The sequence below is a fragment of the Daktulosphaira vitifoliae genome, unplaced genomic scaffold (assembly GCF_025091365.1).
Source record: "Daktulosphaira vitifoliae isolate Bord-2020 unplaced genomic scaffold, ASM2509136v1 Scaffold_3, whole genome shotgun sequence".
Classification (NCBI taxonomy): domain Eukaryota; kingdom Metazoa; phylum Arthropoda; class Insecta; order Hemiptera; family Phylloxeridae; genus Daktulosphaira; species Daktulosphaira vitifoliae.
The window spans coordinates 4085712-4099403 of NW_026099574.1; the positions used below are offsets into that span (position 1 = coordinate 4085712).

Below are 13692 nucleotides of genomic sequence, written 5' to 3' on the forward strand. Positions count from 1 at the left end.
AATATAATAATTAAATAATTTATTTTATGAAATGTTTAGCAACAGAAACTCATGATGATAATGGTATTCCACACACATTAGAACATTTAATATTTCTTGGATCGGAAAATTATCCTTACAAAGGAGTTCTTGATTTATTATCAAATCGGTGTCTTGCTTCAGGGACTAATGCTTATACTGGTAATTTATCAAAAATTATTAGAAATGTTTCCTATATTCTAATTATTAATATATTATTTTATAGCTGTGGATCATACTTGCTATACAGTCAGCACAGCAGGGAGTGAAGGATTTCTTTCGTTGCTTCCAATTTATCTTGACCATATTTTATATCCTACTTTAACTGTAATTTTTATTTTATTTAAACTTTATTATAAATTGTCGACAATATTTTGTGAATTTTAGGATTCTGGTTTTATCACACAAGTTCACCATATAACTTCCGATGGTAAAGATGCTGGTGTTGTTTATTGTGAATTAAAAGAAGTAGAAAATACTGCAGAAAATATTGTACGACAATCATTATTAAAAAAAATATATCCTGGTAAATGTGGCTACAAATCAGTACATGGAGGAATAATGAAAAATTTACGCGAGTCAACTACTATTGAAAAAGTACAAATTATTCTTATTAAATCTGTGAATAATTTGATAAATAATAATAAGTATTGCTAATAAAATTAATTTGATAGATTCGTAAATACCATCAAGCATATTACCGGCCTGAAAATCTGTTACTTCTAGTTACTGGAAAAGTAGACCATTTTTCTTTTTTTAATAGTCTAGAACCAGTTATTCAAAAGATTTTATCAAAAGTAATGNTTACTGGAAAAATAGATCATTTTTCTTTTTTTAATAGTCTAGAACCAGTTATTCAAAAGATTTTATCAAAAGTAATGAAATTTATGTTTAATTTTAATATTAATAAAGATTTAATTTAAAATATTAATAATAAAGGGAAGCCGTGGAGAATATATAAAACCCTGGCAAAACCCTGTAGATCCTTTAACGGAATCTTCAAATTATGTAGAACTATTTCCATGTGATAAAGAGACCAATGGTTATATGAATATCGGTTGGAGAGGACCAGTTGGGTCAACTTATACATACAAGTATTTAATATATTTAATATTATGTATAATATCATATAGTGTTATATCCAAATATAACATAACTTTTGATTCAGTTATCATATGATTGTAATTTATTTTTAAACAATTCTCGTATTAATATATTATATTAAAATAAGTTTTTATTGTTTGTCTCTAATAATAAGAAAAAAATATATATAATGTACAGTAGGGATTGAGCGAAGTGGGATTATGGCATTATTAAAATATTTATTGATTGATATTTGAGAGTGATGAAAACCACTATTGTAAAATGCTTCTACTTATGTACCTAGTACAAAAATGATTACATTATTAATTATTGTAATTATTTCCAAAATAATAAAACGATTTTTTTTAATCATAGAGTACACGGAATAACTTATATTTGGTTTGGCTTTGAATGCAGCTAATATTCCTTTGTTATGTAAAACACTTCAAAATCGACAAATTTTACTANGTACACGGAATAACTTATATTTGGTTTGGCTTTGTATTCCTAATATTCCTTTGTTATGTAAAACACTTCAAAATCGACAAATTTTACTAAATACTCTATGAACTTTTACTTATTGCGCGTTACTATTAGAAATTGTGATTTCGGATAATTTTATTTTTTCTTTACGTACATAGTATTAACTAAATTTATTGTAGGTTTNCTCTATGAACTTTTACTTATTACGCGTTACTATTAGAAATTGTGATTTCGGATAATTTTATTTTTTCTTTACGTACATAGTATTAACTAAATTTATTGTAGGTTTTAAGAATGTATGTTTTTTGAAATATTATTAAAACCTGAAAAAATAAAAATGTTAATCTGATTTATTGGATTTTATATCGACAAACGCAACTAGTTTTTAGAAAAATTATTAACTCAACAAGATACCACCTTTAAACTAAGTACTGCATTTTCTGATCACAATTAAACTTTAAATAACTGTTACTGGTTGTTGATTATTGTTTATCTCTTGATTTATAAATGTTTAAGTACTTTTTGGGTCTGTGTCTTATTTTTTATAAGGGATAGGACATGTATAGGAGTGTCAACTTTATTTTTTAAATGGTAAAATATGTATTAAGCTTGCTTATAAAATAAGAATTAACCTAATGAATAATGTCTATAACTCCAAGATTACTATGTTAATGTTGTCTTGTAGTTTGGGGCAACTATTTAGGACTTTCATTAAATATAGCCAAGTGTTCATACATATCTTTCTATAGTCTGTGCTCTCTTATAACTTTTAATTATAGCATAAATGGTATCCTTATAAAAAATTTGTGATCTTGGCTACTTCTTGATAAAAATTTTTCTCCTACTGCATATATCCAAGAAAAATTTTGTAAAGCGCTTAAGCTTCTTAGGTTTATTAACTGCATTTCCCAAAATTTTAAACTTATTTTTCCTTAATTGTCCTATAATTCGCTTTTTGTGTTTTGCAAGTCTAGTTTGTAGTAATACTTATTAAGCTGCATTAAGTTTATTAATTTCATTTTCTTGTTTTACACCTTTTCTATTATGTAAATATCGTAAAAATAACTATGTACTGACTATTGTAATTTGTATCTTGGACTTGTTACGTAAATATTTATATAAATAAATAAAACTAAAGACATCAATAACAATTTTTGAAATAATATGTGAGAAGTTAATAAAAACTTATACTAATGACTGGAGTTGAGATGTAGGTGAAAATTATTTTAAGACTAGATATTTCTCGGGCACACTCCTCACATTTAGGTATAAAAATGCGACTAACTTCTTAAAAAAACCCAGCATACTGTACTGGGTCAAGGCAGAGTTGAGGCAAGTATAGATGACATCAAGCAGTGATTCACATCACTAGTATTTTGCTTTCACATAGTAGAACTATTGTCAGGATAATTTTATTTAGCTTCGATCCAAAACTGAGAAAATTTTAATTTTATGATGATGTGCCTATCATACCTCTTAATCTTCGCCCTTCTTGTCACTCTCTTGGTATTTTGCACAAGCATTTAAAATCCATCCAATCTTATCTCTTTTTGTTTTTCTTCTAGACTTTGTACTCATTTTTTTTACTCTCTATGATTTTTTTAATTTTCTCATCCCAGTACTAGGTTTCCTTGTTTTCTGGAAACCTCTTCCTATGCTCATCAACAATTTCCTTTACAGTATTCTTTAATCTATTCCACAAATTATTTATGTTTTCCTCAATATTTCATACCGACCTCTTTTTCAAATAATTTTAATTATTTCATTGTAAAATAATAATATAATATGTATATCAACTCTTTTTGAATTATTGTTTGACACGTTGCAACACTCGAGTGCCGAGCACAAAAACAGAAAATTAACCATACAAGTTTGATTAAGAATGTAAAACAAAAATAAACAAAAGTACTAATTATTTCTAAAATATGAAAGAAATGCTGATGACTTATGGTAAAGCGAATAAAACGGACGACAGATCATTTGGTGGTGTTACGAAGATGACTGATAAACGTATTGTTGCGACGAGTGTTCGACGCTGACATTTGTTGAACTTTACACCACGACGATAACGCGTGTGCACCCAAAGAAAAACCTCAATCAATTTTGATAGAGAAATTTTATCAAGGGTTTATGATAATGTTTTATTAATACGAACAAAATAATTATTCTTATAAATAATTATTGTTCAAGACAAGAAAAAAAATTATCATATCGATAAATATATCATAGTCTCAATAGTAATGATATATTTATCAAATTGAACATTGAATTTATTATATAGATCAAGGTTTTTCTCTGGGTGTGTGTAACGATCCCGTTTAGTAGTGGCTGAGAAGAAGCTGTCACGACCGCGGGGTGCCAAACGGGTGACACGCCGTGGCCGTGTCATGGTTGATTACTTCTAAAGAAAAGTGTTAAGAAGTATCAAGAGTTTGTGCTTTGGTTGACAATGTTAAATAACTTCTCAACTAACAAAGCTTTAACTGTATAATAATTTATAAGAGCTGTCAATTTGATCTGTTCAATTCTTTATATATAAATTTACTTATCTACTAAGTATTATTCCTTACAAATTTTGATATTATAATCTTAAATAATTAAATAACTATAGTTAAAGAATCATATAAATAATAAGTTTTTAAATAAAATTAAAATATATATTTTATTAAATATTAATTATACCTTTTTTTTATAGGTATAAGGCTTGTGAGATACTTTTACGTTATTTAACTACTATTCAAATGAAGATAGAGTTTGTTCAAATATCAGACCCATTATGTAGCCAAGTAAAAATAATACAAATTTTTATTTTGTTCAATTAATGGTTCTTAGTGAATTATTTTTCATTTATTTCTAGGTGACTTTCAATATTAACGATAATTTAAATCCATTTATAAGACTTGTATTTAAAAATGTACCAATTAGAAAATTAGATGAAGAACAAATACCATTAAAATTAAATGAAATATTTAAAAAGCTAATTGATGATAATGATTATTTTGACCTAGAAGAACTAAAAAAATTTATTAATATAATAAAGCATTTTGAGCTAAAAAATCTAGAATATGGTCTTAATTTTACTTTACCATTCCTAATAATTTTTGACTTTTTGTATGGAAAGAATAAATCAGATGTAAGTAAAATTAAATAATGTTAAAGGAACATTACAAAAATAAAATTTATTATGACTGCATAAATTTAGTTAGACGAAATATTGAACACAAATAGAATTTTTAATAAACTTCTCAGTGAAGATATCTTGTTTTGGAAAAATATTTTAAGAGATTATTTATTAAATGATCACAAAGTAATTGTAAGAGGAATACCATCTATAAAAAAACATAATGAGCTAGCTAATGAAGAAATTCAAAGAGTATCACAACGCAAAAATGATTTAGGGGATGATGGTTTAAAATTAAAAGCTAATGAACTACTGAATGCTAAAACAGAATGTGAAGTAATATAAAAATAATTAAATAATAACAATGTTTAATAGCTATCATTTATAATCTATTAGAATTATTTAAACTACCTAGCGGGCCGTGGAAAGGTGTAGTGGACTAACTAAGTCGCTGTCTTAGCGCGAATGTACAACTGCGCTGTTTATTATTTGTTTCCAGATGGAACTACAACAGTGACAAAACCCTTTCCCTGTTGCTGGTTCCTTAAGATATCATAAGGCTGTGACTGAACGTTAGCCAGTTTAAAAATTTAACATGGTAGTGCTGACCATAAATAGTTGGGTGAGAGTCTATTGAGATGATGATGAAAATTTAAGGCACCTATCATGTTTTGTTTATTAAAAAAACTTTGAAAATAATAATAACTTTGTATAATACAGTGATTTTAAAGCATCAATTAATTTAATAATTCATAAATTTCAGAAAAAAACCCCCAGTGAAATGATAACGTCAATTAAAATCCCTAATGTTGAATTCATACAGTTTTTAACTTGTGATACTTTTTCATCAAATTCAATAAATCAACACAATTTATTCAAAACTTCCGAAGTTCCATTGTTCGTTGATATTGACAATATTAAAAGTAATTTTGTTTATGTAAGTAACAAATTATGCATAATTTTTAATTACTTGTAAGACATACTAATTATGTTACTATACAATAATTTCTTTTCAGCTGAAAGCATTAATCAACACTAAAAATTTGGCATTGAATCTTAGAAAATACTTACCCACTTTTCTTGATTTAATAATAAATAGTCCTTCAATACGAAGAGATAAAATTTATACGAATGTAAATGCAAAATTAGATAAAGACATTATACATAAACAAGCATCTATTGGGATTTGTTCAAAATCGTTTACATTTGGATATTTTTCTTCTGTCATATTTATATCAGTTTATGTATGTTCTAATTATAGAGAGTTTTTACATTTTTTTTATTTTAAAAAAAAGGAATTTATTTTTTATTTATTTATAATAATAATAATAATAATAATAATAAATATATATGTGGGAAAATGCAAACAGGCAATTACAGGAACAGAGCAAAGACGCAATACTATATTTAATTTATATATATATATAAATTAATACACAAAAAACTCTATTAAATGTTAACAAACAAAAATAACACATATATATTTAAATACGCACGAAAACTCTATATAAAATATTCACACAACACAGAAATAAAAATATAAAACAGAATACACTTATAAAACTAAAGAATATACATAGAGACACGTTTTAGCCGACTCACGACTTGACTTAATCTCCCTCTATGTACTTGATACCACTATCTATCTTCAGACCCTGGAAGTGGTGCCATCTAGATACCAATAGTACCCACATATATATATAAGATGATTATTTTAACACTAGTCGCTCAATTCAAATAATAATTTTTTTTTTAAATTTTTTTGGCTTTTGTTAGTGACAACTGTATTTACATTTATCTATAGTAAAATATTTTTAATGTTTACCCCATTTACCCCATTAGAAAATTATCTAATTAAGAAAATGACAGGTCCAAAATTTGTTATCGACTAGTCATTATCTTACTTAGTCATTTTTTATTTTACAAGTTTGTTAAAAATGTATGTTTCTATTTAAAAAAACGGTAGCACAGTGGGGTCGAGGCACAGTGTAGACAAGGCATAGATGGGACAAGTATAGATGATATTTGACAGTGATTTAAATCACTATCATANTTTAAAAGAATTATCGTATATATATTTTACGAAATTATTTTATTTTTCTTGGTATAATGAATTAAATGTTAAATGTAATATGATTTTGAAAATTATTTAACTCAACTCAATTAATTTATAGTTTAAATAAATTTTTTGTTTTACTTATTATAATCATGTTATCATATTGGATATAATAATTAATCAATTATTAATTTAGTTTTAAATGTACAATTTTAATAATTAATATTTGAAACTTTAGACTCATAATTAATGTTTTAATTGAATAGGTCAAACTAGACAAATATCATAAAGGCATCAAATGGCTTCATGATATTCTTTATAATACAGTCATTACCAAAAAATGGTTTTCTATTATTTTGTCAAAGAAGATAAATGAAATTTCTAGCTATCGTAGAAATGGAAGAGATATGGTAGAACAAATTTTAATAAATATGATGTACAAAAAAGGTAACTATTGAAATAAATTAGAAAATTAGAATAATCATAAAATATTTATAAAATATATACATAGCGATTCACTTATTATGAACCACTTATATATGTGATTAAAAATTTTACCAAAAACAATGAACGATCTCTCTTATTTTGGTCAAATATAATTTAGTATATCGAAATAGTTAAATTTTTACTGAATAATACAAATTTTTTAGTTTTAAAATTTTAAGCCGAAAATTGAATACGTAGATAACCTAATTAGCATTAATATATAGTATATTTCTAGTAAGGTTCAAGTAAGCTTAACATGTTTTTTTATGTAGTTTGGCTGATATTTATGTATAATATATATAGACAAAAAAATTGTTCACTAATCTTAAGAACTTATACATTACCATCTTGATCAAAAAGTTCCCGAAATTATTCAGAAAATTAAAAATACAAGTTTATTCATCTAAATCTATATTTTCCCCTTCAAAGTAATCCCCATTGACTGCAACACACTTATGCCAACGCTTGATCCAATCCTCGAAACATTTTTTATATTCAGTTTTTGGTATGTCCATCAGTGCTTCCTGAGATTTTTTTATTACTTCCTCTCGGCTGCTGAAACGCGTTCCCCGTAATGGGGTTTTAACTCGATTGAATAGAAAGAAGTCATAGGGAGCCAAATCAGATGAATTCGGTGGCTGTTGGATAGTATTTGTTGCATTTTTCGTCAAAAAATTATGAATAATGATGGCACTGTGCGACGGAGCGTTATCATGATGCAAAATTCACGAATTTTTTGCCCACAATTCTGGTCTCTTTCGGCGAATTGCTTCACGCAAACGTCTCATAACGCCCAAATAATACTCTTTGTTTACTGTCTGGTCTTTTGACGAAAATTCATGGTGTACTACACCGTTATAATCCATGAAAACCGTGAGCATAGCTTTCTTTTTTGACTGAAAACGACGTGTTTTTTTTGGTTTCGGCTAATTTGGTGAACGCCATTCACTTGTCTAATATCTTGATTGTGTGTCATACTCACAAACCCACGTTTCGTCTCCAGTAATGATCCTTTTGATGAATGTGGAATCGGATTCAGTCTCGCAAATCATGTCTTTTGCGACTTCAACACGGTCTCTTTTTTGCATGAAATTGAGGTCTTTTGGTACCAACTTTGCTGCTATACGACGGAAACCCAAATCATTAACCAAAATGTCTTGGACGGATCCATAGGCAATGCTCAAGTCCTCCGCTATTTCTCTGATGGTTAATTTGCGGTTATTGACCAACAATTCATCATCTATGATTGATTCACGACCACTTTTGAACCGCTCGTGCCACTGATAAACGACCGTTTTCTTTAGAGAATCGTTGCCAAAACACTTTTCCAACATTTCAAACGTTCGCGCATCATTAAATCCGTTTTTTACACAAAATTTAACACAAGTTCGTTGTTGCAAATTTAAATCCATTTCTAAAATTGTAAAAAATCGCCAACACACAAAGAGATAGATGTACTTTTGGCTACGTAACTTTTGCAAATGTCAAGCTTTGGCACTAAGATTTAGAGGGAATATCAACAACAGATAAAAACTTATCAAAAAAAACAGTACTCAAATCGGAACAATGGGAGCTCCATACGATGGTTATTCCGGGAACTTTTTGATCAAGGTGGTATTTTTATAAATTAAGCGTAATATATAATATATGATATCTTATTATATAATAGAACAAGAAAAAAAACGCTTTTCTGGGAAAATTACTTAGCGTGCTCGGATTTTCAACATTTTTTTTTCAACGAAAGTTTATTGAAAATTATTGGCGAACGTCGGAAAATTTTTTTTCTTAAAACTTCCATAACTTTTTCAAAAATAAACAAATGAACATAATTTTTTTTTTTATTAAGACCTTAGATATTTTTCTTTCATTTGATATCATTTATTTGAAAATCTAACACTTAACCTGTTCATTGGGGGGGGGGGTTTAAAATAGCAACTTTTTTACAAAAACTAACGTTTTCAACTTAATTTTTGAAAATGTTCCGGAAATACTGTGTCCTTTAAACATATATCAAATCAAAAGTTATGTTATATATTATAAAATGAAAAAAAAAACTCAGCACAGTGGGGTCGCCGCATAGTGGGGACGTTGCATAGTTTGGTCCAGTATAGATTTAATCTGACAGTGATTAAAATCCTTATTATAAGGAATGCTTCGATACAAATCTGCAGACAGTGTTTAATTTTAAGAAATTGATGAAAAATTAAAAAAGCAACATCAACTTCTATTTCCTTAATTATACCTAGATTAGTAATTCTTTTTATTATATATTATATAATTTTTAAAATTAATTGATTTCAAATTATTATTGATTTTGATTTTTAATATGTTAAAAGTAATCATTTTGAAACTACTTTTTTTTGTCCTTTAAAGTGAAAGTTTTAATAAAAAAAAAATGAATTTGTTACCATAACTTATAGTTCAACTTGCAAGTTTAAAATTGACATTATTAAATAGAAAAAAATGAAATTTTTAAGATTAATATGCAATCAGGAAATTTTATAATTACTATTTACAGTACATTTATCAGAAAATTTTGATTTTTTTGCATTTTTATCGTAATAGATAACTGAAATAGAAGTAATAGTAATAATTTCCTTGTAACTTTTGGTGTTTAAAAAGATTCTACAATGGAAATATTTAGAATTGAATTAATTTTAAAAATTATATAATATATAATTAAAAGAATTACTAATCTGGGTATAATTAAGAAAATAGAAGTTGATGTTGCTCTTGTAATTATCCATCAATTTCTTAGAATTAAACACTATCTACAGATTTGCATCGAAGCGTTTCTTATGATAGTGATTTTAATCACTATCATAAGTGCATCTACCTAAAATGCTTCAGCCTCGTGCGTTACCAATTGACCCATAGGTTGCTACGACTGTGAGAGGATAATAAAGGCTATTTAAGGTAGTTCAAATGGTTATTTGTCTGTTAAGACCTTTTTCCCGTTTAATAAAATTCAAAGTATGTCGCGGTCGCATCGCGACTCCAGCTTACCACTGGATGGCGATCGCGGCGCTTACCCTTTGTTAACTGACTAAAAGTGTAGTAAGTCCCAGAAAAAGAAATTTTTAAGACTTAATTAGTCATAAGCTTATTAATTTTTGGGGTTAAGGTGTATATAAGCTATATAGTTAGAGATGGACTTATTATACAGGAGAATTTCCTAATGTGATTTGTGCTAAAAATATCTTGTAGATAAGTCCACTTCCCGATCACGTGATCAGCGCATTAGCTTATCCCCATTGACCAACTTATCTGCTATTATTAGAATATCAGCACTCAATATGTCAGGTAAGAGTATACTTGAGCTGACGATAAGAGAGTTGCAAGGGGAACTGTCACGACGGGGTCTCGCAACTGGGGGTTCTAAAGCCGACCTTATGGTTCGCCTGGAAGACTATCTAAGCCAGGAGGAGGGGGTTAACGCGGCAAGCGTCAAATTTCACCCCGAAAAACCGAGTAATCCTCCGCCCCAAGATGACGATATCCCTTAAACGGGAGGCCCGGGCAACCGGAAGATGACGATCGCCGTTCCGAAGACGACCGAGACAGCTGGTCACTGTTAAATGATACTTATATGATGTTATGCGGGTACGTCGAGGATAATGCGAAGCGGAACGAGGAGCTGGAAGCAATAGTCGCCCAACAGAGCGAACATATTGCTCAGCATGAGAAAAAGTTGAACGACTTGATAAAGCAAGTCAACTTGTCTGCTTGCGAAGTACATGGGGTACCTTGCAGTACCAATAGGGGAACTCTGCCGCCACACCTTACGCTTAGGCGAGTTACAGCGGACAGACCCGAGAATTCACAACTCCGATTGGAAGGGGATGAGCAGATGGCCGTCCCGGAAAATTCCGACCGAGCAGTTTGAGAGGACCTCTCATCCCCCCCACCGGAGCTTCAGACTTCAAATCAGTTCTTCGGTGACTTACGGGATACTTCGACGAAATAACACCGTAGAAATTACTTCTCCGGTGAAAAATTTGTTTCGGCCCGTCTAAACGACCAGTACCCCGAGGTTCACAGACTCCCCTACGCCGATGAAAATTCTGTTTTCTATTCTGTTTGGATATTAGACCGGATAAAAGCCCGTCCGGAGCGGCACGTTGTAAAAACTGCAACCGGACTGGGCACTAGTGGGCGAATTGCCCAGAAAGAAAAACAGTGAGTACGGGAACCAGAAAGAGTTCCGGACGGTTCACGGGAAACCATCCGGACAAGAAGAACTAGCCCGCCCAAAGTACCGCAAACCACAGTTTCCTCTTTCTTTTCCTCTTCTTCTCCGTCTCATCTGGTCCCTTCGGTATAACGGCCGGTGGGTCCTCGACGACCGTTTGCGTCCCGATTTCTTTGGCCGATTTCGGGAGCGCTCCTTCCGGCGCCCGCGGCTCGGCTTTGGACTCCGCTGAGGCTTCCTGGTGGATCCTGGACGGCGGAGACGCTCTTCTGCGTATCTCCTCATCCAGGATCTCCTCCAGGTGCTTCGTCGCCGTTTGCACCTCCTTGTGCACCCCCATACCCCGGCGTTTGTCTATAACCCCTCGAAGCACGGCCATTTGCGCGGCTATGCCTTCGATCATAGACGACGTGGCAGTCGCCACGTCCGCCGGGTCATGCCACCTCTTGCGGCACGGCCGCACAGCTCTCCTCAGCTCGCTGAGGGCCTGACACGAGAGGGAGATCTACTGAACGAGATATTCCAGGTGGGTGCCCGGGACCTCGTTCATCAGACTCCCCTCGACCTCAGCGGTTCTGGCGAGAGCAATGACGTGGTTGAGGCTGACATCAAACGTGGCCTCGTCGTCGCTCTCCTCTTCTTCCCCCAGAGACGCCCTCATCTTGCCAGGATAGCGCAATGGGGGAGAACTCTCCAGTAACGGACTCAGCGTAGGCGAGTCGATGAGCCTTCCCCAGGGGAAGGTTCAGCACTTCCACCACGGTCGTCCGTCCGCATCATCTCGTCCTATTTTGCCGCAGCCGCAGCATCAGGAGATGACGAGACTTCCTGCTTCTCCACGTACACCATGTACTCGGCAGCCTGTTGAAGCCCGCGCCCCATGGTCCTCATTATCCCGCTGTCGTTGTAGCGAGGCGACTAGGCGGGCGACGCCAATTAGACGTTCCGCCGCGGCTTCCCCTCGGCGACTAGCAATACATCCATCGATGATCTCTACTCTCTGCTCGGGGTCATCTACGCCTTCTAACGGGTCATATTCCTTGACCCTTTCCGGGGCAAAGGAACGCCCGTCGTCCAGGTCCTTCTGCATAAGCTTCAGGATTGTGGATACTGAACTACAGAACAATTCGGCTGTCCTGAATTGGCCACAAGGAAACGCCTTCCCATTCGTCCACCATCTCCTTGACGGTACCAAAGCCACCAGCAGTTACCTCAGTGACCCGAAGGTCACTGGAGGATGCCTGCTTGGCACATCCTCCGACAGTAGCTTGAGCGCGAACGCCCCCTGGACCATGCCTCACCAGTCCCACGGTCTTGGTACAGTCGCTGGATAACGACCGAGTTAGGCCTGTAGCGACACCTTTCCCAGCCGGCCCTGGAGACTCCGATTCTCCTGGAACGGTAACCGTTTTATTTAAATAGTTTGCTTCCATGTTTGGTGTTATGGGTGGCCTTCCCTGCGTTTTACCTACCGCCAGGGGATTTGTTTTCGATGTTACCTTCACCTAGGTGGTCGCCTTATCAGGCTATCGGGCCCACCTGCCCGTTTCCCCCGAACGCTACCGCTTATTCGTCCACTCTGAGGGAGTGGTTTATATCACGGCTGCCCTGCATATCTGCAGGGTTAACGAGCGATCGAAGGGTCCATTGTCCGCGACCGCTTATTCGTCAGCCCAAGTGAATGGACTGCTTATTTCGCGGCTAACCTGCATATCTGCAGGCCGTTCCTCTATCCGCAACCTGAGGACGCGTCCGATTCCCCGAGCTAGGGAAGCTGCGCCCATGCCGACGTTTCGTAGCCCCGTGGAGCTCGATCACACCGACACTGTAGCGCAGCCAAACGGGTGAATGTCTTCACCTATCATTTGGTTTTTTTTTACAAATCTAACCCTTTACCTGTCCACAAGAGGGATTCAAAATAATAACTTTTTTTTTTTTAGTTAAAGAAAATCAATAAAATTAATTCAGTTCTGGATATTTCAATTGTAGAATCTTTTTAAATACCAAAAGTTACTTAGAAATGATTACTATAATTTCTATTTAAGTGTTCTATTACGATAAAAATGCAAAATATAATGAGTTTTTCTGATAAATATACAGTAAATAATCATTATATATTTTCCTGACTGCTATTTAACATAAATAGTATTGTTTTAATTCTCATAAAATTTTCTATTTATGATTAGGCCAGTCAACGAAGGAGTAATTTTGGCAAATAGCAAAAAAGAATCCCAACCAAATTTTTTTTTTTTT

The 13692-nt window shown here is 32.8% G+C and overlaps 1 protein-coding gene across 6 annotated transcripts in view; it reads left to right on the forward strand.

The window, feature by feature from the left end:
- The window catches only part of LOC126902360 (uncharacterized protein C05D11.1-like), a 112472-nt gene that overhangs the window by 38619 nt on the left and 60161 nt on the right, over positions 1 to 13692 (forward strand). For 2 of the 6 annotated variants that reach the window (XM_050679535.1, XM_050679529.1), the window contains exons 2-12: positions 40 to 180; positions 245 to 345; positions 406 to 615; positions 693 to 815; positions 958 to 1112; positions 4280 to 4370; positions 4442 to 4717; positions 4787 to 5041; positions 5469 to 5642; positions 5722 to 5949; positions 7028 to 7208. The exons of 2 other annotated variants lie outside the window; for them this stretch is intronic. In XM_050679535.1, coding sequence (XP_050535492.1) covers positions 40 to 180; positions 245 to 345; positions 406 to 615; positions 693 to 815; positions 958 to 1112; positions 4280 to 4370; positions 4442 to 4717; positions 4787 to 5041; positions 5469 to 5642; positions 5722 to 5949; positions 7028 to 7208 — 1935 coding nt within the window. The remainder of the gene's footprint in view (positions 1 to 39; positions 181 to 244; positions 346 to 405; positions 616 to 692; positions 816 to 957; positions 1113 to 4279; positions 4371 to 4441; positions 4718 to 4786; positions 5042 to 5468; positions 5643 to 5721; positions 5950 to 7027; positions 7209 to 13692) is intronic. 2 more of the 6 variants (XM_050679534.1, XM_050679533.1) reach the window with 2 other exon arrangements.